Source organism: Catharus ustulatus, chromosome 1 (genome assembly GCF_009819885.2).
Source record: "Catharus ustulatus isolate bCatUst1 chromosome 1, bCatUst1.pri.v2, whole genome shotgun sequence".
NCBI lineage: Eukaryota > Metazoa > Chordata > Aves > Passeriformes > Turdidae > Catharus > Catharus ustulatus.
Window position 1 is genome coordinate 128,083,102 of NC_046221.1, and position 22,468 is coordinate 128,105,569.

General features: G+C 39.8%; 1 protein-coding gene across 4 annotated transcripts in view; it reads right to left on the reverse strand.

The window, feature by feature from the left end:
- The window catches only part of STAU2 (staufen double-stranded RNA binding protein 2), a 173,601-nt gene that overhangs the window by 111,250 nt on the left and 39,883 nt on the right, over positions 1-22,468 (reverse strand). For all 4 annotated transcript variants that reach the window (XM_033074603.2, XM_033074587.2, XM_033074596.2 and 1 more), the window contains 2 exons: positions 8,174-8,333; positions 3,902-4,009 (listed from right to left, as the gene is read on the reverse strand). In XM_033074603.2, the coding sequence (XP_032930494.1) occupies positions 3,902-4,009; positions 8,174-8,333 (268 nt within the window). The remainder of the gene's footprint in view (positions 1-3,901; positions 4,010-8,173; positions 8,334-22,468) is intronic.

The following is a 22,468-nucleotide window of genomic DNA, read 5'->3' on the forward strand; positions in this document are numbered from 1 at the left end:
GATTTAAAGAATAATTACAGCAAGAGAAAACACATGGGGCTAAAAACACATCTAAGGTCAAGTTACATCAAGAATGAATTTGGCTTAACTTAATGAATCATGCTGACAAATGAAAAACAGAAGTATGATTACAGTGAAAGAGTAACACTGCTTTAATTACTGAGATGCCAGGTAGAAAATTCAAAAGATTAGGACAAGATTAAATAGACATTTAAAAAGCCCCTGAAACTAGAGGAGACAAAAATCAGATCAAAAAACCCATGTCAACTACAGCGATGAATATATGATTATTTATAAGATTTTTAAAACATCAATATATTTCCACGATCTTGTGCAGGCAGATACATCAGATTTTCTCAGTTACTAAAATAAAATAAAATAAAATAAAATAAAATAAAATAAAATAAAATAAAATAAAATAAAATAAAATAGTCTGAATGTCAAAGTGTAAAACTGCAGTGTGAAGGGTGACCATCCTGTAGAACTCAACTGAGAGTTACTCAGTAGTCAGTATGAAACTTCCTGCTGAGAACTATTCTCCCAGAGTCTGCAATTTGGCCTGTCCCCTGTTCAAAATGCAGAATTTCTGTCTTACTGTGATAAGACTAGGACATGAACACTTTCCAGGAGAACACTGGACAGGGATGGAGGGGCAGAAAATTTGCCTGTTCAGGCACTCTATGCCTTCATTCCTGATACTGAGAATGAAAAAAACATCACTGTATTTGCTATTTTAGAGAAATAACACTGCAATCCAAAGAAAAATATTGAAGATAAAATGACAACCTGAAACACCCTAATGGGTTCTAATATCTGAAGCTGTTGACCCCAGTTATGTCTTCTAGGCTCATCTATTCCTTACTGACAAATAAGGAATAAAAAATATATATACAGTAACTTCACGACTATAAGGCGCACCCTTTTGACTAAAATTTTCCCCGGAACCTGGAAGTGCACCTTATAGTCTGGTGCGCCTTATCTGATCGACAAAGTTCAGAAATTTGCCTACCCGGAAGTGAGAGCTGCGAGCTGCGGGGGGAGCCGGCAGGGCCGCAGCCGCCAGGTGCAGGCGGGACGGTCCCCTCACAGGCACACCCTGGCCCTGTGGAGGGGGCACGGAGGGGCGGCGGCCATAACCCGGCCCCGGAGAGGCGGCACGGAGCAGCGGCGGGCACGCCCTGGCCCCGTGGAGGTGGGATGGTCCCTCCACAGGCATAGCCCGGCCCCGTGCAGGCAGGACGGCCCCTCCAGAGGCACGCCCCAGCCCCGTGCAGGCAGGGCGGCCCCTCTACAGGCACGCCCCGGCCCCGTGGAGCGGCACGGAGCAGCGGCGGGCATACTCTGGCCCCGCCGGGTACAGGCAGGCCCGGGGGCCCAAGGCTGCCAGGTTGAGGCGGGGACTCGGCCAGCAACCGTGCAGGGGGAGCTGGGGGTGGAGCCTCGCTGCAAGAAAAAAGGTGTGCCTTATAGTCCAGTGGGCCTTATCTGATCTACAAAGTTGCGAATTTTGCCGACTCCCCAGGGGTGCACTTTATAGTCCGGTGCGCTTTGTGGTTGTGAAATTACTATATATATTGAAAAAAAAAGAGAAAAATGCAAGATGTTAGCCTACTTCAAGGTAGGAATAAGAAGTGAAATGAACATTCTACAGCTACTCTAACAATTTCTACAGCAATCACTTTTGTAGTCACCCTTAAAAACTGTTCATTGGGAACCCCACAAGCACCTTGGAGCATTACATTTTGACTTAAAAGTTGATGAATCAAAGCTAAGAATGCACCAGTGACAAGTACTGAGTAAAGCTTGTTTTTTGTTACAATGGAATGTTTTTATTTAACAACTTAATAGATAGAAAGTTTTTAAAACTCACCCTAAAGTTCCTAGACAATTAAAATTAGCCACATTACATGAAGAGGACTGTTCACCCCTCATGCAAATCTGAGGACATGTTTACATAGAACTTTATATATATTTATGATCATTACTTTGTTGCATAACCCAGCACTGTTGGAACACTGGCTAAAGCTTTGTCAGATGAAGAAAAGGCAGATCATTTTATAGCTACCACACACAAAATAAAAGCTAGGAAAAGCTTTGATGCCTGCCTGGAATAACACAAGACCATTAGTAAATAAAATCCTATTAGAAACATCAGATCCTGGGGATTATCCATAATTGCTTAGCAGTTTTATTGAAAAGTAAGCCAGAACGAAGTTCAATCAAAACTCTATTTGAGAATGTCACCTATACTTAGATTTAAAGGCAGGACATAACACAAAACCTGTCAGGACAGCAAGAAACTGCCTTTTTTCAATGTTGCTAACATTCTTTAGGAAGTGACACATTAGATTTTTCCTTACAAATTATCTTTGCCTTCACTCTCTCCTTACCAAATGCTCTCCCTTAAATAAACAGGAATGAAGAAGACATTCAAATCACTATCCCTCTTTCCCTTACAACTTCCAAGCTGCTCTGTGACCAGTGACCACACAACTCCTTACATTTTAGTGCATTGATTGGTACAGAACTATTCCAAATATTTTTAAAGTTTAAGGTAGAAAAACAATGTTTGAAAATTGAGACATTAATTATGAGCTTCCTTTTTGAAACACAAGCATGTGTTTCCATTATGTCTGCTCTTACCTAAGAGTTAGGTGATTGGCATGTAGTGGCAAACTGATACACCAACAGCCCCAGACATCTCAGTTTTATCCTCTAGATTTTACATAATCTTAATGTTCTAATTAGTCCATATCACATAGACCACATATATGAAGCATATATGCCTTTGCTATACCAAGGAATTCCTTAGTCATGAACAATAAATATCCTTTGTCTTTCTTACCTACCTTTTGAGAGATTTCTCAGATTTGTAAGAAGGTCCAAATAGCTTATTTGATGTTGGCCAATTCTGGGACATGGGCCAAACATGTCAGTAAACTGCATACAGCACACTGTAAGGCATGCCACAGCTTAGGTGTTTTGATTCTTTTCACATGCAAATACATGCCTGTACTTTAAAAGGAAAAAGCACTGCAGAAAAAAACCATCACCAGTATAAGCACTATCCATATCTTTCATGCAGACTCAGTTTAAATGTAAAACAAAATGCAGAAAAATAAAATAATAAAAGGCCACTTATATTAGCATTTTCTGCATTAAAAAAAAAAAGAAAAAAAAAAAAGAAAAAAACCAGCCTGAAAATCTGATGCTTCCTACCACAACAATGTTAGATTTTTACAACAAGGTTTTGTAAGAACTTTCCCATCGGAAAAAAATTCCTGTTAGTATCACTCATTCTCCCCTAGTTACTTCACTGACAGCACTGGAGCTATTCCAAATGCTCTTTATTACTTCAGGTAAACAAAGGTGTCAGAAGTGGGTTCATAGATAAAATCATATGCACAAACAAAAAAACTTGTGAAAGCTTAAGTAGAAATAGATAAGTGAAACAGAATCAGAGTGGAAGATACTCATGACTTTCTGAAAACAGCACACTGAAGGTGAAATGTTTCAATTGGGATTTTTCTAGTGTACAAATGCCAACAGTTAAAGCAAAGACTCTGGCTAACTCTTTTGAAGGTTATTTCAAATCAGATTGAGTGTGGCTACAGATTCAAATCCCACAGCTCTGAACATAAGATGGTTTAACTGTCTTTCTGCCATCCAAGTATTTGCAACCAAATATTAGATCTCTGAAAGTTCTAAAAGAGCATCTATTTTACCAGTAAAAAGTCACTGCCTTAGATTTTGATACACTGACAATTTTTTTATAATTTCCATGACTATGAAATTAGTATTTTTCATATAGTAATATTATTTGTGTTGAGTTTTAGTGGTACCTTTTTTTAATACCTTCTTAGCAAGATAAATATGTAACACATAAAAATGTAATACATACCTCGAAAGTGACAGGTATATTGCGCTTCAAAGCAATTTCAAACACTACGCTGATCTCAGATTTGTTTGCATCTTTATCTTCTTCGGATTCTTTTCCTGTTTCTCCATTCTGAAAATGATGCATACATAAATATACTACAATTCTTAGAAGATAAACAAAATATAATATCCTTCTCCCCCCAGTTTCTCAATGACTCTAGAAGTCTCCTGTCAGGCTGCAAATCAGCGTCTGTATATCCGTCTCAGCACTCCATTATCAGACATTTGCTGACTGAAGCCATATATATTGTGCTTATGCTTCATAACAAAGGAAGACATACACATTAAATTATAAATTAATTATAAACAGCAAAATAATGTCTATGGATGTTAGTCTTATTAAAGGCATGGATAACAATTGTCTGAGTACACACTTGTGTCAAACATGAGGATCAAACAGATCCTTTGACCTGTTTCTCAAGCTCTCTGTGGGTACCCCTTCTAAGCAAGGAAGAAATGTGTACTTCTTGGAAAGTACAGAAGACTGTACTTCCCTCAGAATAAATTCAGTCAATCACCCCCACACTCTGACTGGGTCACCAGGTTACAGGTGTCCTCAGCAGGTCCAGCTGGTTAATGGCCCCTCCATCAACTTCCCTCTGGGAGTTATGACCAGTGTGAAAAGGTAGTGACAGAGAACAGCTTGCTCAACACAGAACATTATTTATTTATCCATAGGAACATAACAAACAGAGAGACAAAGAGATAAAAATACAAAAGGCACATGAAACATTATTCTGCCTAAAATTCAGCTTTGCTTTATTCTTCAGGTAAATCTAAATTTTCTCACACAACCATCAGCATCAGGATCAGTCAGAGTTTTGCCTTTTCCAACTACTGCCTTTGGTGTTTGTCCTCCAGGCCACATTTCCTTAGTTCTCACAGGCTTCACTTCCAGCTACTTTCAAACTGCAAAGCTCTGAAATACTTCGAACTGGGATCTCTCAACAACCATGTAACCTTGGCCAGGGTCCTAATTTTTTCTTAGTGGAGGTAAACATCAAAGACACTTGGGCTGAATTAGGTGGATTCCTGCAGAGCTCCCATCTTACATAACAAAGTCTGATCTAAATCTTCAGCCACCAGCATAGCTACAAAATCCAGATACCATAGCTCTAAAACAACACTGAAAAAGCACTAGGTTCTTCACATTAAAATGAAAGTGATCAGTCTTTTATCTACCTTTTTTAAACTCTCAATATATTAATTTTTAAAATAACACAGGGCCAAAAATCCAGCACTCAGCTACAGCATGCAGATATGGAGCATCTTTTGTCTCATTAAATTGTTGCAAAATTTTGATTCTGAAAAAAGCCCTTTACATGCCTGATATTGATCTGGAGCTAAATACAAAACAAAAAATCATAAAGTTTATAGAACCTTCAGAAAAAAAGGGTGCTGTGCAAAACAATAACAAGGGTAGTTACAATGAAATTATGTAGGACCTCTAGCTCATTTCATTTAATGAAATGTAAAGTACCACTGAAATCAAGAATGTAGATCATTACTTACAGGACAGGCAAAGCATTGACTAGGATTACTGAGAAAGATCAGCAGTTAAAAGGCCAATACTTAACAGTTAAAAAAACCTGGATATAAAGAATGGGACACTACTGTTCTGTAAAAAACTTTGGTGAGACTATTACTGTAATTTTACAACCATAAGGTGCACCGGACTATAAGGCACACCTCTCAGGAGTCAGTAAAATTTGCAACTTTGTAGATCATATAAAGCACCCCGGACTACAAGGCGCACTTTTTTTTGCAGTGAGGCTCTGCCCCCAGCTCCCCCCGCATGGTTTCTGGCCGAGACCCCGCCTCAACCCCGCAGCCATTGGCCCCCAGGCCTGCCTGTACCTGGTGGGGCTGGAGCATGCCCGCCGCTGCTCCGTGCCGCCTCTCCAGGGCCGGGCTGTGGCCGCCGCCACTCCATGCCCCCTCCACGGGGCCAGGGCGTGCCTGTAGAGGGGCTGTCCTGCCTCCACGGGGCCGGGGCGTGCCTGTAGAGGGGCCATCCCGCCTCCACGGGGCCGGGGCGTGCCTGTAGAGGGGCCATCCCACCTCCATGGGGCTGGGGCGTGGCCACTGCTGCTCCGCCCTGCCTCCACCTGGCAGCCATGGCACTGCCAGCTCCCCCCGCGGCTCGCAGCTCTCACTTCTAGGTAGGCAAATTTCTGAACTTTGCCCATCAGATAAGGTGCACCGGACTATAAAGTGCACTTCTGGGTTTGGGGGAAAATTTTAGTCAAAAGGGTGCGCCTTATAGTCATGAAATTACTGTACTTGGTATTGTATTCAATTAAATTTGTGTTTTATAAAGGACACTGGTAATCTAAGAAGCTGACAAAAAAAAAGCCCAAAGAATGAACTACTGATTAGAAAAAAATAACTTTACACTGAAAAACTATGAAAACAATCAGTTCTATAAAAAGATTTAAAAAATACTTTAAAATAATCTGTAAATGTACATGTGGGAGAGGTTTTTGATATCTATTGGTTACATTTAGCAAACATAAGAAAATACCAACTAAAAAGAAAATTAAGCTAAGTGAATTCTGAAATAAATACTTCACAAATTATCTTCGAAATGGAAAATAATCAAACACTGGTATAATTTACATAAAATAATATAATGCACACTGGACTGTCAGTAAGCCTGCAAGTCAAGAATGCTTAGGTTTTCTAGCTGTACTCTAGTTTAACCAGATATGTATAGCCTAAACTAGAAATTATAGATTAAATTTTCATGATTCATACAAACACATCTGTCCAGAAGAACCCTCATTGTCCCTTCTGTCCTTACAATTTAACTCCCTGCATATTTTTTCACCAAACATAGTAGAGAATTTAACAGTGAGTGGAGAAAAGGGAGGATCAAGGCTTAGACCTTAGTACTGAGCAATAAAGTTTCAAGCCTTAAAAAGATAAAATATGTTCACGACTGTCTCAGGCACTTTGGATTTAAATTTGATCCTCATTCCCACAACTAACACTTCAATTGTAAGGCCTTTCTTAGCCTCACATCTATGAGACAACTGAGGTGCTTTGGCAGACAGACAATAGCTCTTTGTGAAAGCACATTCACCAACAGCCCTGCCCTGTTGGCTGATTGCTTCTTGCTTCTGCTCACCTTATGCTCTTCTACACATTTACACAATTAGGTATTAAGATGGCAATACTCCTTTTCAGTGGTTTAACATGGATAAAAGATTTATCCTTAATTAAGTTTTTACTAATAAAAGGAAAAAAAAGGTAGCTTGAAATGGAAGAATATGCAGAAGGCTGCATTGAGGATGGCCATGAAGCGCGAAAGATAGACCTATATAAATAAGAACTGTGCTATATTCCATGAATCCCATTCCAGTCAAGCTCACTGAGTTACTAATGGGATGACTAGATGGGTACCAGTAGGTCTGTCCTTGCTCCCTCAGGAGCACCCTGTCAGTGACTGGGGAAGAAAGAAGCTTAACCTCATAGTTCAACCGAGGCCAGCCAGAGTATGATGTGTACTGGCTCTGATCCATGCCCAATGTTTGAGGAGCAATGAGTCAATCATCTTCCACAGATGACCAAGCTGGTCAGTTTTGCTGAAGGAAATACAGTTTTACTAAGTTGGACCATATCCCATGGTGAGAGTACACCCCAGCACTGCATGGTGCCCCATGTGCACTTCCCATGGGCAGTAGCAGGGAGAAGCCTGAACTTTGGCCCCATGAAGCCCTTAAATTCTGTTTCAACCAGTCTCCAGCTACACTCCGCTTTGCACAGTGCAACATTTTGTACTCTGTCCATCATGACCTCAGCAAAGTGTTACCTCCAACTTTCTCCAGTCACCTACAGCTCTAACCCACAAAGTGACAAAGGTGTTTTTCATGACTAACTTGCAACCAGTGCCCCTTCACCTCAGCAGAAGCAAGCCACAGAGATTTAGTTGACTTAGGATTCAATTTAGTCTCCTACCAACACACACCTGCTATTGAGAACCTATAGTATCCCAAGTAGTCTTCTGCTGCTCCCAGACATCTTGCAAGTACTTGACTTCTTTGACTGGGAAACATTATTACATTTTTGCGTTCGATTTAGAAAGATTATTCTGAGAACAATTTTTCTGTTCAATATTTTTTAAAACATGACACAATGATTTAATTTTTAAGCAGCAATACATGTCACTTACAGACATAGCAGTGAAAAAAAAAGTTATTTAAAAAAAAAAAGCGCTTCCTGAAGCACAGACCTGAGGTAATTTTTCTGGAATAGGCTCATTTTGAAGAGCTTGAAGGGCCTTCATTGCAGCATTATGTCTAGCAGCTTGACGAGTCTTTCCTTCACCAAAAAACTCACTGTTGCCAACAGTTAACTGGACATAGAAAATTTTAGGCACTGGGCAGTGATACCTGGAAGGAAGTCACGAAAAGAAAACAACAATACAAGTTAGGAATTTTACCCATCCATTTAATGTAAAATAGGGCAGTATTTGGGGATAAAACATTATCTTTTCTCCCAGAATAAGACCCAGTACTCAAATACATGGACTGCTCCTCAGCAAGGCAGTTGGTAACTCTGACAGCAGCTCCTATGTGCAAACCAGCTCTTCACTTGCATTTGTGGAGCTCTGCAACAAGCTCTACTATTTATCAGCCCAACAGCCTAGCTCTGGTCTCTACCTGGGTTGAGTCTTGAGAAGATTAAACTTTTTTAAGGACAATCAAAAACTTCAGTGGAAGCCCTGCCCGGGAGACAACTCCCGTCATACATATAAGTGGCATGGAGGAAGAAGGATTGTGAGGTTGTTCATATGATGATACCTGTCATCATAGCTCAGCTCTAAGGGACAACAAAGGTAACACAGAATATACCTAGCAGAAATGAAACCTTGACAAATAACTTGTTCATATTTTACAGCAATGTAAGAAAGCCTGGGATTCCAGGATTCCAAATGCATGGAGAAAAGGAAAGTCCATCACTACAAAACTACATTGACTCCAACTAGATTCAATCAAACACAGTACTGTATTTTCCTTATTCCTCTTAAAGGAACCTTTTTAAAGTGTGATCTCTCCACTTTCATCTGTGGACATGGATGGCAATTTTTTTATATTAAGACTTTCTGAATATTCATTAATAATTGTAACCCAGTCATTTCAACTGTAAAAGAAAATACAAAGTTTATCACAGAGCAGCACACTTCAGAACCAGACAAGTGTGAATAAGTACTGTGGCCTCAATGTCCCTGAACTTTGTGCCTAATTCTAAAAATACATTTATATGGAAAGAGCCAAGCATAACACTGGCTCCAATATGCCTCTGGCTATAGGGCCTTGGAGGAGTGAGCTAAGTTGCCTTTACAACATGCAAAGAGTAGGTATTTACTTTGCTCCCTTGTTTACAGTTTAACACACTTATCGAGAATTATTAAGGTCTGGAAACACTTTTGCTTATGTAACATTTTCATAAAATTATATAATAACTCCTGCTGGAAAGGCTTCTGGAGGTTATCTGGTCCAAAGCAGCCTCCAGAACATGGTCAAGCCATGTTCAGGCCTTGTCCAAGGTATTGTGGAGGTCTCCAAGGATGATGATTCCACAACACATCTGGATGACCTGTTCTAGTGTCTGACCACACTTTCTGGAAAACTATTACAAAGTTCCTACGTGCCTAATGGAATTCAAACACTTGGCACTGATATTGTTGCAGATTTGCAGATGGAGCAGAAATCTTCCTCCCAATGCCAAAAATTACCAGCTTCCAGTTTTTGCCATCTCAGGACTCCCTCCCAGCTTCCCAGCCCAATTAGCACTGACTCTCTCTGCTCCTCCTTTAGTATGGTTGGGAATTCATGCTCTTGTACTTGCAGGGTCTTACAGAAGATCCAAGTGATCTTTTACTCATTTGATCTACTGACGACAGCAGTTTGTTGACACCTTCCTGCCTCTTCTTTACTCAGTAACACAAATTCTCTGACACAGCACACCTCCTGCAGCCAAGACCACCATCTCTACAGCCCAGCTAGAGCTCCGGAGGTAGCTCTGACTCAAGGTCTCTGATGTACCAGGAGAGCTGCTCCAGATGGTGCTAGGAACTGTGCCAGGTGGTGCATCACCAGCACTGCTGAGCACAACCCTATCCTCAGCAGAGTTTCTGACTCCCTTCTGCATCATCTGCTGTGCAATCTGCTGTGTCTGCTGGCTGTCTCTGGGAGCAGTGCTCTAGGCCCTGCACTCACATGTGCTCTTCCCTAGTACCTGCTGAGAGGGTACTTGACCCTCTCAAATGAGGAGATGACTGGAAGGAAAGTTCAATGCAGCTTTTGACCAGGAGTTGCTGACAGAGCTTACTGGCAGCTGCTGGAGCTTGTAAGAAGCCACAGCCTCCTGTAGTTCTCTCTTCCCTGCAGCAACAGGTACTCTCAAGTTCCTCAAAGAGTTCCAGGAATCTTTCCACTATCCCAGAAGACGCAGAACTGGAAAAGGCTGCATGTGTTGCTGCTGCTTAGCACAAGACATGATGGGTCATGCAAAAGCAGTAGGCACCTTGATAGCATGTCCTAACTCATTACTTCACAATCCTCTTTAAATAGAAAGAAACGAGGTAGTGCTGTTAGCAACCACCTAGATTTAGATACAATATCCATCAGAAGCCCCTGTTTCCTGTTGAGTTACTAGACCTACCTTTCTCTCCACTGCATGCAAAGGAGGAAAGCACATGAACTTAATCCACTTTATAAACTCAAATCCCACAACAGGCCTTCTCTTTTTCCCTCTCCCCTCCCCACCTTTTCTTTTAAAGAGTGTTTAGGGAGCTATTTATGTGATAATAAGGAAAAATGATATTCAGCCTGTGGCTCTAGAGCCTCATGCAGCTCTTTGGCATTGCCAGAATGATTAGGCTTTTACATGGTTTTGATTAAATTTTTCTTGCTCTCCTCGGCCTCAAGCAGAGTTACAACAGATCACTGATAATATGAGCATTGCCAGGAAAGTGCAAAGGAACACCTGAAATCCTCAGAAAATGAACTAAATCTGTGAGCCTACTGGCTTCTTTAGAACAAGGAGCATGTCAAAGGAAACATCTTCCTCTTTTCAGTGGTGAGGACAGAGACCGTATTAACAAAAGCCTCAAAAGTAATCACAGTATTACAGTCTGAAAGTACAGTGTGACAATTAAACTGAGTTTTAACAATTAATTATTTTGCATCCTGAAGATGTACACTCATGTAAAGAACAAGCCCATGTAAAGGTAAAATGATGTATCTGTCACTGATTATTAACAAATCTTCCCAGGATAGTACATATGAGTTATTAGAAAAGGCTGGAAGCATTAGCAATATTTGGAATATTTATATAGAATTTAGTGATTATTCTGCAATAATGTATCAGCACAGTACTTTCCATCATAAGAACATCTACACGGCAGCTCTACACTCCTCATTCCTCTGTCACTCTGTTCAGCCACAGAACTGAAACAGGATTCTGAACAGTAATGCCTCACATATGGACTAGTTAAATCTCTGAAAGTCTTTAAATTATCTTCATTTACAAAATATGCATCTTCCTGCATTCTACATGGCTGCTACAAATGCTAGGATTTTCCTTGGAGAAAATTCTTAGGGAAAAAAGATTTTCAGGTGATACTGGCACTCCTCAGAATGTAAGCTGACCAACAAGTGAAATGACAGAAGACTGTAAGACTAGAAACAAAAGAGCATGTGAAATGATACATTTAGTTGGAAGAAAACGAAGTGTGATAATGGATAATACACAATCAGTCACATATAACCTATAAAAACAAGCTCATTTTCATCTGGCTCTTCTGGACATTTGAGATTCTTAAAAAGATCCTTCAAATAAGAGGTCTGGAAAGCAGGTTCCCTTTATTCCCTCTAAGTTCACAGCATCAGAAACCTACTTTTTAGCTAATGCCACTAGAATAGTCAACCTGAAAAAGGATATTTGCTCTATGAATGTGACCTTGGATGTCAAGTTTCAGCAATGAGTAAATATTTACAACTAGTTATAAACCCCTAAAAATAGGGGTTCATAACAGAAATGCTGACAGACCTCAACTAAGTTGGTGTGAGTGGGCGCCACTATAATTAAATAAATCACCAAGGTCTGCTGACAATTAGAAAACTCATTTTGGTTTGCCACAGAGACAAACAAAAATTCTGTTCATTATAATTTTACTGGAATATGATGTCATAACATGTAAGCATACTGAAACAATCTGCTGCTTTTCTAGCCAAAATATTAATTGCATACTAAGGAGCCCTTGGGGCCTCTTCCTTTTTGGCCATCAAATCCACACACACAAAGACAAATAAAGTATTAGTACATACTTTATGTGTTCATACTGCATTTCCTGCATTTCTCTGGATTCCTCAATGCCATAAATGTTTCTGATAAATATTGTTACTTTCTTCTTAGAAAGGGAAAAAAAGCAAGTGCAAGATGCAGCTCACAGAAACAAGGAAGTTTATTTAGATTTAGCCTCATGTTAAAAAGTCAGTGAAGTTTTCTCTGAATTATAACAGTCAACATATTCTTCAACTAAGTAAAAAAGAACAAATAAAGCAAATTACTTCCCCAGTACACAAGTGTTATAGGAAGTACTACACTATTCCCATTCCATAATGCAAAGTGAAGAGGAAATGGGACCATATTTTAGTGGCCAGGATAAAGGCCACTAAAATATGAGCTACAACACAGTATGGGGAAGTCATTCTTCACATGCCAGCTCTGCTGAAAGGGTCATTCTCTGCACCTTTTCTATCTGGCTCGTTTCCCATATGAAGTCAATCAAGCTGGCAGCCCTGCTGGCACTATTTAATCGGGAAAATGCTGTAAGCTTTGTGAATGGATAGATAGAGAACCACAGATCATGCAGGGCAGTAGGAAACATCATTTGCTGTGAGCAACTTTTTTTCTGTAACATTTGAAATTTCTCTAGGGGAGCAAGTTGCTTAGTACAGCTGTTCCCTGGCTATATCCTATTTTCGTAAGCAGTCCATTAGCCACGTGCATTTCTTACAGATGTGAGTTCTCTGTTTTGAAGAAGGAAACATCCAGTATAGTCACTTTTGTCTTCACACAGTGAACCTTTTGGTTCTTTCAGCAGATCCACAACAACACCTGGGAACAAAGAGGCTCTCTTTTCCAAGTACTCCTTTTGAGAACTACACTCCATTATTCTTGAACTGTGTCTACTACAGACTAGCCTGCCTGATCAAGCAGAACCTATAGATGAAGCCTTGTTGCTCCAGTTCCAGAAACGACTTTGCTCACAGGCTCTTGTCCTGCTGGGGAACTTCAACCACCCTGACATCTGCTGGGAAAGTAGTATGGTGAGCTGTAGACAATCCAAGAGACTCCTGGAATGCATGGAAGATAACTTCTTAACCAGCCCGATTAAATGGAGAACTTAGGGTGAAAAAGAGAATATATCACCTCTAGAAGGAGGATCTGGTAACTTGGGAGGACTATAAGGATGTCACAAGGTCATGTAGGGAAAAAATTAGAAGGGTCAAAGCCCAATTAAAACTTGATTTGGCCGTTACAGTTTAAGACAACAAAAAAAATTTCTATAAATACATTGGCAGCAAAAGGAAGGTTTTCAGCATTTGTTAAATGCAGAGAGTAGTCACAGGGGATGAAGAAAAGGCAGAGATCATGTCTTCTTTGCCTCAGGCTTTAATATCAAGACCAGTTGACCTCAGAATACCCAGGTCCCAGAACCAGAAGTTGGTGCTGAGGAGCTGAGGGAAGCACCCACAAACCAGGAGGAGACAGTTAGTGACCTGCTATGCAAATTAAACACTCACAGACTATAGGCCCAGATGGGATCTACCTGAGAGTAATAGGGGAACTGGTGAAAGAACTTGCCAAACCATTCCAAATAATCTAAAAGCAGTTCTGGTCAACTGATGAAGTTCCAGCTGACTGGAAATTACCAAATGTAATCCATCTACAAGAAGGATCAGAAGGATGATCTAGGGAACAACAGGCCTGTCAGCCTGACCTTAGTTCCAGGTAAGGTTATGAAAGAGATCATCCAAGCTGCCACTGCACAGCACATGCAAGACAACCAGAGGATCAAGCCCAGCCAAAATGGATTTACAAAAGGAAAGCCTTGCTTGACCAGCCTGATCTCCCTCTATGACAAAGTGACTCACTTAGTAGACAAGAGAAAAGCTGTGGATGTCATCTACCTGAACTTCAGTGAAGCCTTTGACACTATTTCTCCCACCATCCTCCTGGAAAAACTGCCTTCTTGCAGCTTGGATGGGCGGACTTTCCTATGGTTAAAACCTGGCTGGATGGCTGGGGCCACAGAGTTGTGGTGAATGGAGCTAAATCCAGTTGGCAGCCGTTGCCAGTGGTGTTCTCCAAAGCAGTTTTGGGGCTGGTCCTGTTTAAATCTCTTTACTGATGATCTGGATGTCAATTTGCCAATGACACTATGTCGGGTGTAGCTGGAGGGTGGGAAGGCTCTGCAGAGGGACCTGACGGATGATCAGTGGGCTAAGGATGACTGTATGAGGTTCAATAAGGCAAAGCGCTGAGTCCAGCACTTGGGTCACAACTACTCCATGCAGCACTACAGGCTGGAGGAGCAGCTGTTCAGCAGAAAGGGATTTGGGGGTGCTGGTTGACAGCTGGCTGAATATGAGCCAGAAGAATGTCCAGGTGGCCAAGACCAATGGCAACTGTTATCAAGAACAGTGTAGCCAGCACGGTACTCAGCACTGGTGAGGCCATACCCCAAGTATTGTGTTCAGTTTAGGGTCCCTCATTTGAGATGCTGGAGCATGTCCAGTGAAGCACAATAAGGGCAATGAAAAAATAAAAAGGTCTAGAAAATGTGTCTTATGTGGAACAGCTAAGAGAGCTGGGTTTGTTTAGACTTAAGAAGAGGAAATGGCTTTAAGCTGAGACGGGCGATTTTCATGATCAGGATGGTCAGCCATTGGAATAGGTTGCCCAGGGAGGTGGGTAAGAGGCATCTGGATCTGGCACCTGGATGTTGTGGTTTAGTGGCATAAGAGTGGTAGTGCTGCATTGATATTGTACTTGATGATCTTAAAAGTTTCTTCCAACCTTGATGATTCTACTTTATGACACCTGAGCCAAATAACAGACAGCCCTACCAGAGGGGATGTCATACTGGATCTGTTGGTCACCAATGAAAGCAACCTAATCAGGGACATCAGGACTGGAGGCAGCTTGGGCTATAGTGACCATGCCTTGGTGGAGTTCCAGTCCTGTGGGATATGGGTCAGGTAAAGAGTAAGCTTAGGCTCCTGAACCTTAGGAAAGCAAGCTATCAGCTCTTCAAGGAGATAGTCAATAGGGTCCCCTGCAAGACTTCCCTGAGGGACAAGAAAGCAGAACAGAGCTGGCAAATCTTTAGTGAAGTCTTCCACAGAGCGCAAGAGATGGCAATTCCCAGAAGTGAGAAACTGGTCAAGGAAAACAAGAGATCAGTGTGGCTAAGTTGGGAACTTCTGGTCAAACTAAAGGAGAAGAAGCAAATGCACAAGCATGGAAACAAGGACAGGTAACCTGGGAAGAGTATAGAGATGAAGTATGGTCGTGTAGAGATGGGGTAAGGAGGATCAATGTGAAGCTGGAACTGAACCAGGCAAGGAATGTAAAGAATAACAAGAGCATCAAGTATGATAACCAGAAAAGATCAAAGAAAGTGTTCCCTGCTGAAAAATGATGCTGGAATACTGGTAACAACAGATGAAGAGAAGGCTGAGGTACTCAACAACTTTTTTTGCCAGTGTTCAATGGCAACCTCTCTTCCCATACCACCAAAGTCCCTCCTATTGTAAGTAAAGATCAGATTCTTGACCACTCTGAGGCACCTGAATATAAACAAGTTTCTGGGACCTGATGGTGGCAACAGAGTCCTGAGGGGAGTAAGTGGATTTAGTTGCCAAGCTACTCTCCATTTGAAAATTAATGGCAGTCAGATGAAGTCCCAGGTGACTGGTAAGGGAAACATTGTACCTATCTTAAAGAAAGGTAGAAAGGAGGACCCTGGGAACAACTGGCCTGTCAGCCTCACCTCTATGCCTCAGCAGATCATGGAACAGATCCTCCTAGAAGCCATGTTAAGGCACAGGGAGGTCATTTGAGACAGCCAGCAAGGCCTCACCAAGAGCAAGTCCTGCCTGACCAACCTAATGGCTTGTTACAATGGAGCGACAAGGGAAAAACTACAGATGTCATTTACACGGACTTCTGTAGAACCTTTGACACAGGCCCCCACGTCCCTCGCCCTAAACTGGAAAGAACCAAATTTGATGAATGGACTGTTGGATGGATGAGAAAGTGTTTGGACAGTTGCATCCAGAGTGTAGCAGTTAGTGTCTCAATCCTGATAGACATCAGTGACAAATGGTGTCCCTCAAGGCTCTGCATTGGGATCGGTGTTATTTAATATTTACATTAAGAACACAGACAAAGGGATCAAGTGCACCCTCATCAAATTTGCAAAACACCAAGCTGAGTGGGGAGGTTGTCACACCTGAGGGATGGGATGCCATCCAGAAGGAGCTGGACAAGCTCGAGAAATGGGCTCATGGGAATCTCATGAGTTTTAACAAGGCCAAGTGCAAAGTGCTGCACCTGGATCAGGGCAGGCTGGTATCAGCACAGGCTGGGGGATAAACAGATTGAGAGTAGCCCTGCCAAGAAGGACTTGGGGGTGCTGGTGGGTGAGAGGCTGGATATGAGTGGGAAATTCTTTACTGTGACGTTAGTGAGGCACTGGAACAGGTTGCATGGAGCAACCTGGTCTAGTGGAAGGCTGCTCCTCCCTCCCATAGCAGGGAGATGGAACAAGACGGTCTCTGAGATCCCTTCCAACCTAAACCACTCTATAATTTTACGATGAATTAGTCTGACTTTTCTCTTCTAGATTACTTTCATATCCTCCAAAAACATTTCTTAAAGTGAGCAAGGCACACACCATGCATCAGTTCTAGCCACAGACATCCCTTATTTGAATGCTGACCTCCTCCCAGCTACATAGATGAGAATTAAAAAAAGAAAATTCACATATATTTGTCCCAGATTATTCTTCATTCAAAAGATGGTATTAAATTAGAAGTCAAGTCTTTAAAAACTTTAAATTAATTTAATTAATTCCGAATGATTCAGTATTTTTTCTCTATTTAATATTTGCTATGGTCCTTTATGAAACCATTTTTGACCTAGTTATAGAAAATCCCTAAGCAAAAGAATTTTAACTGACTATGTAAGAATTGTAAAGAAAACCATGTGATGGAAACATTAACAGAAAGAGATTCAAAAACATCTGTTCATTTTTTTACAAAATAGTCAGAAAACATAACAAAGATGCTTCCCATTTTAAAACACAGAATCCCCAAACCTTCTCTATTTCAAGTGCAAGAATGTAAGAAAATCCCACATTAAGCAGTCAAGATCCATGAGTTGCAGGCAACTGCATAATGTAATCCTCTTTATCTGTTAAGGTCTATTAGAAAACAAATGAGATTACTTGCTTCTGCTGGGAGGATGATCTAGAAGCTGAGTTGATACTTAGGAATCTCCTAATGTTCACCTTGGCTATACTTTTACATATGTTGTTTTGTTTTGTGTCAATACTAGCCTGTCATTTATATAATTTATTTATTTTTTTGTTGTTTACCCTCCATGGTGAGCTTTTGCACTCCACATCAGCCTTTGCTTTGAAAGGAAACAAGTAAAGTATTTCAGAACTTTTCTGTACAAAAGGCTACCTACTGCCTTGATCATCCTTCACAGCTCTTCCTCATACTCACTCCTGCTCTTAAATACAAAAGAATGGCAGATAATATACTACATAAAAAGCTAATGGTTCTCTGTGTAATAGGAATATTTCTGTATCTATACCAGAAATGTCTTGCTCAATGCATCTTAAAAATCACTTTTGCTTCTCCACTAATTCAACCATATTAGTTCCTCTCAGTTTATCTTGCAAATACTTAATAACATAACACTTCTGTTCTGTGGTTTTCAACTGAATAACCCTCAGGTGACAATGGAGTTAATACTACTAGTCCCTATGTTATTAATCTTACATTTTTGACTGGACAGTCTAGTCTTGTTGCATTTCTAATATGTCAGTCCTCTCTATCACCCAAGTCTTCCTGCCTATCTTGACCTTCTTGTGTATCAATGATGCCTTCTACATCTCATGAACATTTTCATATTTCTTGTGCAAACATCTTTAACAAAAATAACTTAAAAGGTTGATTCTAAAACTTGAAGAACTGTATTTAATAATCTTTCTCCTAGTTTGACTTTTAATACTGCTGATTATTTTTCTTTTCCTTTCCCACCCTGCATTTCTTACACAAATCCTCTTCTCCTTCAGTTTAATGAAAACATTATCCTTATCTAATGCTATAAAATGCTTAACTGAATCCCACAAATATAAGATTTGCTATACTCTGTTCACCTAAAAAAATGAGTTGACACATAACATATAAGGCTAACACATTAGTCATACACAATCTACCTTTAGTACATAGCAATTTCACGTTGAGTTTTACACCTTTTTGTCTGTCTTTAGTTATACTTTCTTTTAAACTTTGTCATGCATCTGGGAATTTTTCATGAAGCTAATGATAATTCTCTTTTCTATTTTTTTCTTTTCCTGAGCTAGAGGCTATGTAGCTCCTTCAAGAAGTATGAGTAACTTAGTAAAACAAAAAAATAAAAAATTGACTCATGTTTCCACGATCACAATATTGAAACATTCCTGAGTGAAAAACAAGAGGGAGGAGGATTCAGTTTAACACAACATTATCTAATGTGGAATCTTCCCAGGAGAATTTGTGATGACAAGATGATAATATTGCCACATCATTGTTTCTCTGAATTGCAAGTTGTTCAATAAACATTTGACTGAAATAAATATTTCAATATTTACTCCTGCCTTTATCACTACTTTGTTTACAATTTATAGCAAATATGTACAACAAGAAGTAAAAAAACCTGCTGCTCATCACAAGTAATTAGAAGAAACCAACAGAAAGCTACAGACATTTTAAGTTTAGGAGTTTGAACTGTCATGGATTAAGCTGACAAGTAATAGACCAAACATACTGAACTAGCTATGTAGCACTAGTTTCAGAGTAACTTCAGGTCCCTGCTTCCACTTCTATTGCTGTCTCTCCTTCAATCTAAACCCCTGAAGTTAAGATTAAGCCCTTGTCAAAGTTCCACAAGGGTCTCAAAGCCAGCCCAAATACCCTCTCTAAAAGAGAAAACTAGTGCAAGAAACATATAAGGGAGGGGAAAAAAAGCTAACAAGAAATAATAGGGAAAAACCCAGGGAAAAAATTATCATGAGAAAAACCTACCAAAGTACTGTATACTGAAGACTAAGGTAGAAAAAACAAGTGAAAAACAACACAGTCAAGAAAAGAGAAAAAACAATTATGCTCTTCTGAAAAAGTATTTCTATTTATCAGTTGAATAACTAAGTAATGAGAATGGTCTACAAAACATCAACTAATTCTTGACTGTAAAAATAGCATGAATTATGTAGGAACATAACAAGAATACTTCCTCCAGAGTTAAAGACATTGGAAAATATCAAGTGGACAGTGCTGAAATGGAGTTGGGGGCTGGGGGAAGGAAAATATAAATATAAGGAAAAAGAAAAGGTTATTTTTTGTGACACAAAACCAAGTACAATAAGAATAAAAGGGAAAAACATAATGAAGTTGTGATGTACACTGTATACTTTAGAGGTTAAAGCAGACATCCAGAGGACAAACATCTCATACTCTTATCTACTTTAGCTCATAAAATTTCCCATGAACTGTATTACTCACTAATCTTTACAAGCATGCAGAGTGGTTACTGAGAATGCTGTCCAAATAGCCATTGCAGTAAAAGAACATAAACAATGCTGCATATCTGACTACAGTATCATTTTCTTTTTACATAAGAAATGCATGTCAAGCAAAGAAAAAAAATCATGTCACCTGACAGCCTAGACACTAAGTAAATGAGAGAATGAAGTATCTCACTTATTTAATTTTATCATATATTTATGCCAGTAATGTAATACTATAAAAATGTTACTAACAAAATCATCTCAGGGCAAGGGCTTCATAGAAATTAATTAACCTGAAAGTCCATGGAGGAAGAAAGCTCAAGAAAGCTCACAGAGTGATTCTCACCATCCAAATTAAATTCAAATAATTACTGTGTACTGTTCTACATTCCTTTCCCAATTTGAGGAATGTAAACGTACAGGCATTAAATTGCATTATCATGAGTAAGAAATTTAACCTATCACTTTAAAATTGGAAATTAAAGGATTGAAAGTAAGAACAAGCTGAAAAAACACACTTAATTCTGATTTAATAAGCCACCCCTCAGCAGCTGAGTGCAGCTAATTGAGGATGCACACTTCCCTACCTGCTAGTTATCAGCTCTCCAACCTCTAAAAATGGCCACACATGGCCAGCTAAAGCTTCTATCCAGAAATCTTCTCCAATGTGTCATAAGACTTGCAAAGAAAAGAAATGTGAGAGAGAGCTTGGTCAATTGCAAAGGGAGGGCATTTTATGTTTCCCTGCTCATCATATAAGAATGCTGATAGTGGAGAGCTTTAAGAAGGAAGCTTTATCTACATCTGGAAGAGGAAAGGAAGATGACTGTTAATTGACCATAGAGAAGACTGTAAAGGAACAAATGATCAGAAACCAAAAATAATTGGTGAAGCCTTTCAGTGCTTTGATTCCTTTCTACTTAAAAGCATAAAAAGTGCAGATTTCCTAGAGAAGCAGACATAATACCCTTTAATATCTTTTTATTATTTAATAATAATATTTTTCAATCTTTAATGGATTTACACCAATGACTGACAAGTAAACAGCAATTCATTGCTAATAAGAATGCATAAGTAATGCAATGAGACTGCCATAGTAGTGGTCACCAAAGCACAGTGACTGATCTTGGTCCAGTGAATACAATTTTGTACTGAATATTAACAAAGAAAAAAAAAGTAGATTGTGTTATATCAGTACATTAAAATACAAGGTTGCAGACTTCCTAAATGGTAGAAAATGTAAGAAATGTTTATAAAATTGGGTGGAATTGTATTGTAGAAAATAGGGACTCAAAAGAAGTTCCAAGGACAGAGGTACCAAGGACTGTTAAAACTGAATCATAGAATTATTTAGGTTGGAAAAGACCTCTGAGAAGATCGACTTCAACCATTCACCCAGCACTAACAAGTACACCACTAAACCATATCATTAAGTGCCACATCTATGTGTCTTTTAAGTACCTCCTGTAGTGGTGACAAGCATGTCCCTGGACAGTCTGTTCTATCATTTGACAAGTCTTTTTGTAAAGAAATTCTTTCTAATATGTGAAATGGTTATTACAGTGCTTGACTTAGTTAAACAAAGTCAGCATAGAGATTACCTTTACTGAAGGGAACCAAGGCTCTGCTGCTGATGTTCACCTCCTTGAGAATTCTCATTTGTCTCCCTGACACTAATGTCAGACTTGAATCTAAATCAATAAGGTGATTAGACTTCACATTCTCCTCTGTCACAGAGCAGAACCTAAAAGCCAAATTTTGGGCTGGCTTTTGTCCAGAGATTATTTCCCTTTTAATTGCAATACTGATGGATTCAGCCCCATTTCAGTAAAACATATAAGCCAAACAAATTATGGTGCCAAAGTACCTGATGTACACCTGTGAGTGTACCTGTCCTTTCTGTGACAGTTAAAAACCAACTTAAACTGGCATTCTTCTTTAAAATTCTTCTATAAAGACCAGGAGATCTTTGGAAGATGCTGTGAATTAGCATTTCAGAAGAGATGTTAACTGTACTTTTCTTTCACAGAACACACGCAGTCACCAAAATCAATATTATAGACAAGATGTGAAGAGAAACTATAATACAGTGATTGCTGGTGGAAAGTTCTGCCTTCAGACTTCATATATGCTGTTACAAAAGGATCTTGAACACCTTTCTTCAGAATATTAATACTTTCTCATTCTATGGCAGAACTTTCGATGACAAAGATCTTGTAGAGATCGAGTAGAATTCCAGTCAGATCTCACAGAGTTATAAGCTGTTTAAAAAATTAGCCACTAGCCTTTCTGCTTGCTTCCCTCAGGAAAATTATGGCAACTTTTCAAAGTAAAGTTTGAGCTCTAACAGCAGTTCATCTCTGCCATTCCCAAAACAAGCAGGCAAAGGAAAGAGAACATATTTACTGGTAACCAATATTCAGCTTCTGGACACAGCAGAAAGGCCATAAAAAGAAAGGAGGCCACACAGGTTTGTTTCCATTGAACCCACTATCTCACAGGTGTCCCAGCTGAAATACCCTTAGTTCAGCAGAAGTACAGGAAAAAGATAAGGGTGAATAAAGAGCCAACTGTGTGGAAAGAACAAAACACACCCAAAATATTCCTGCTCCTGGAGGAGCATTCTGAATCAGTACTTGTTTTCATACACATCAACAAGACTAGTCTTCT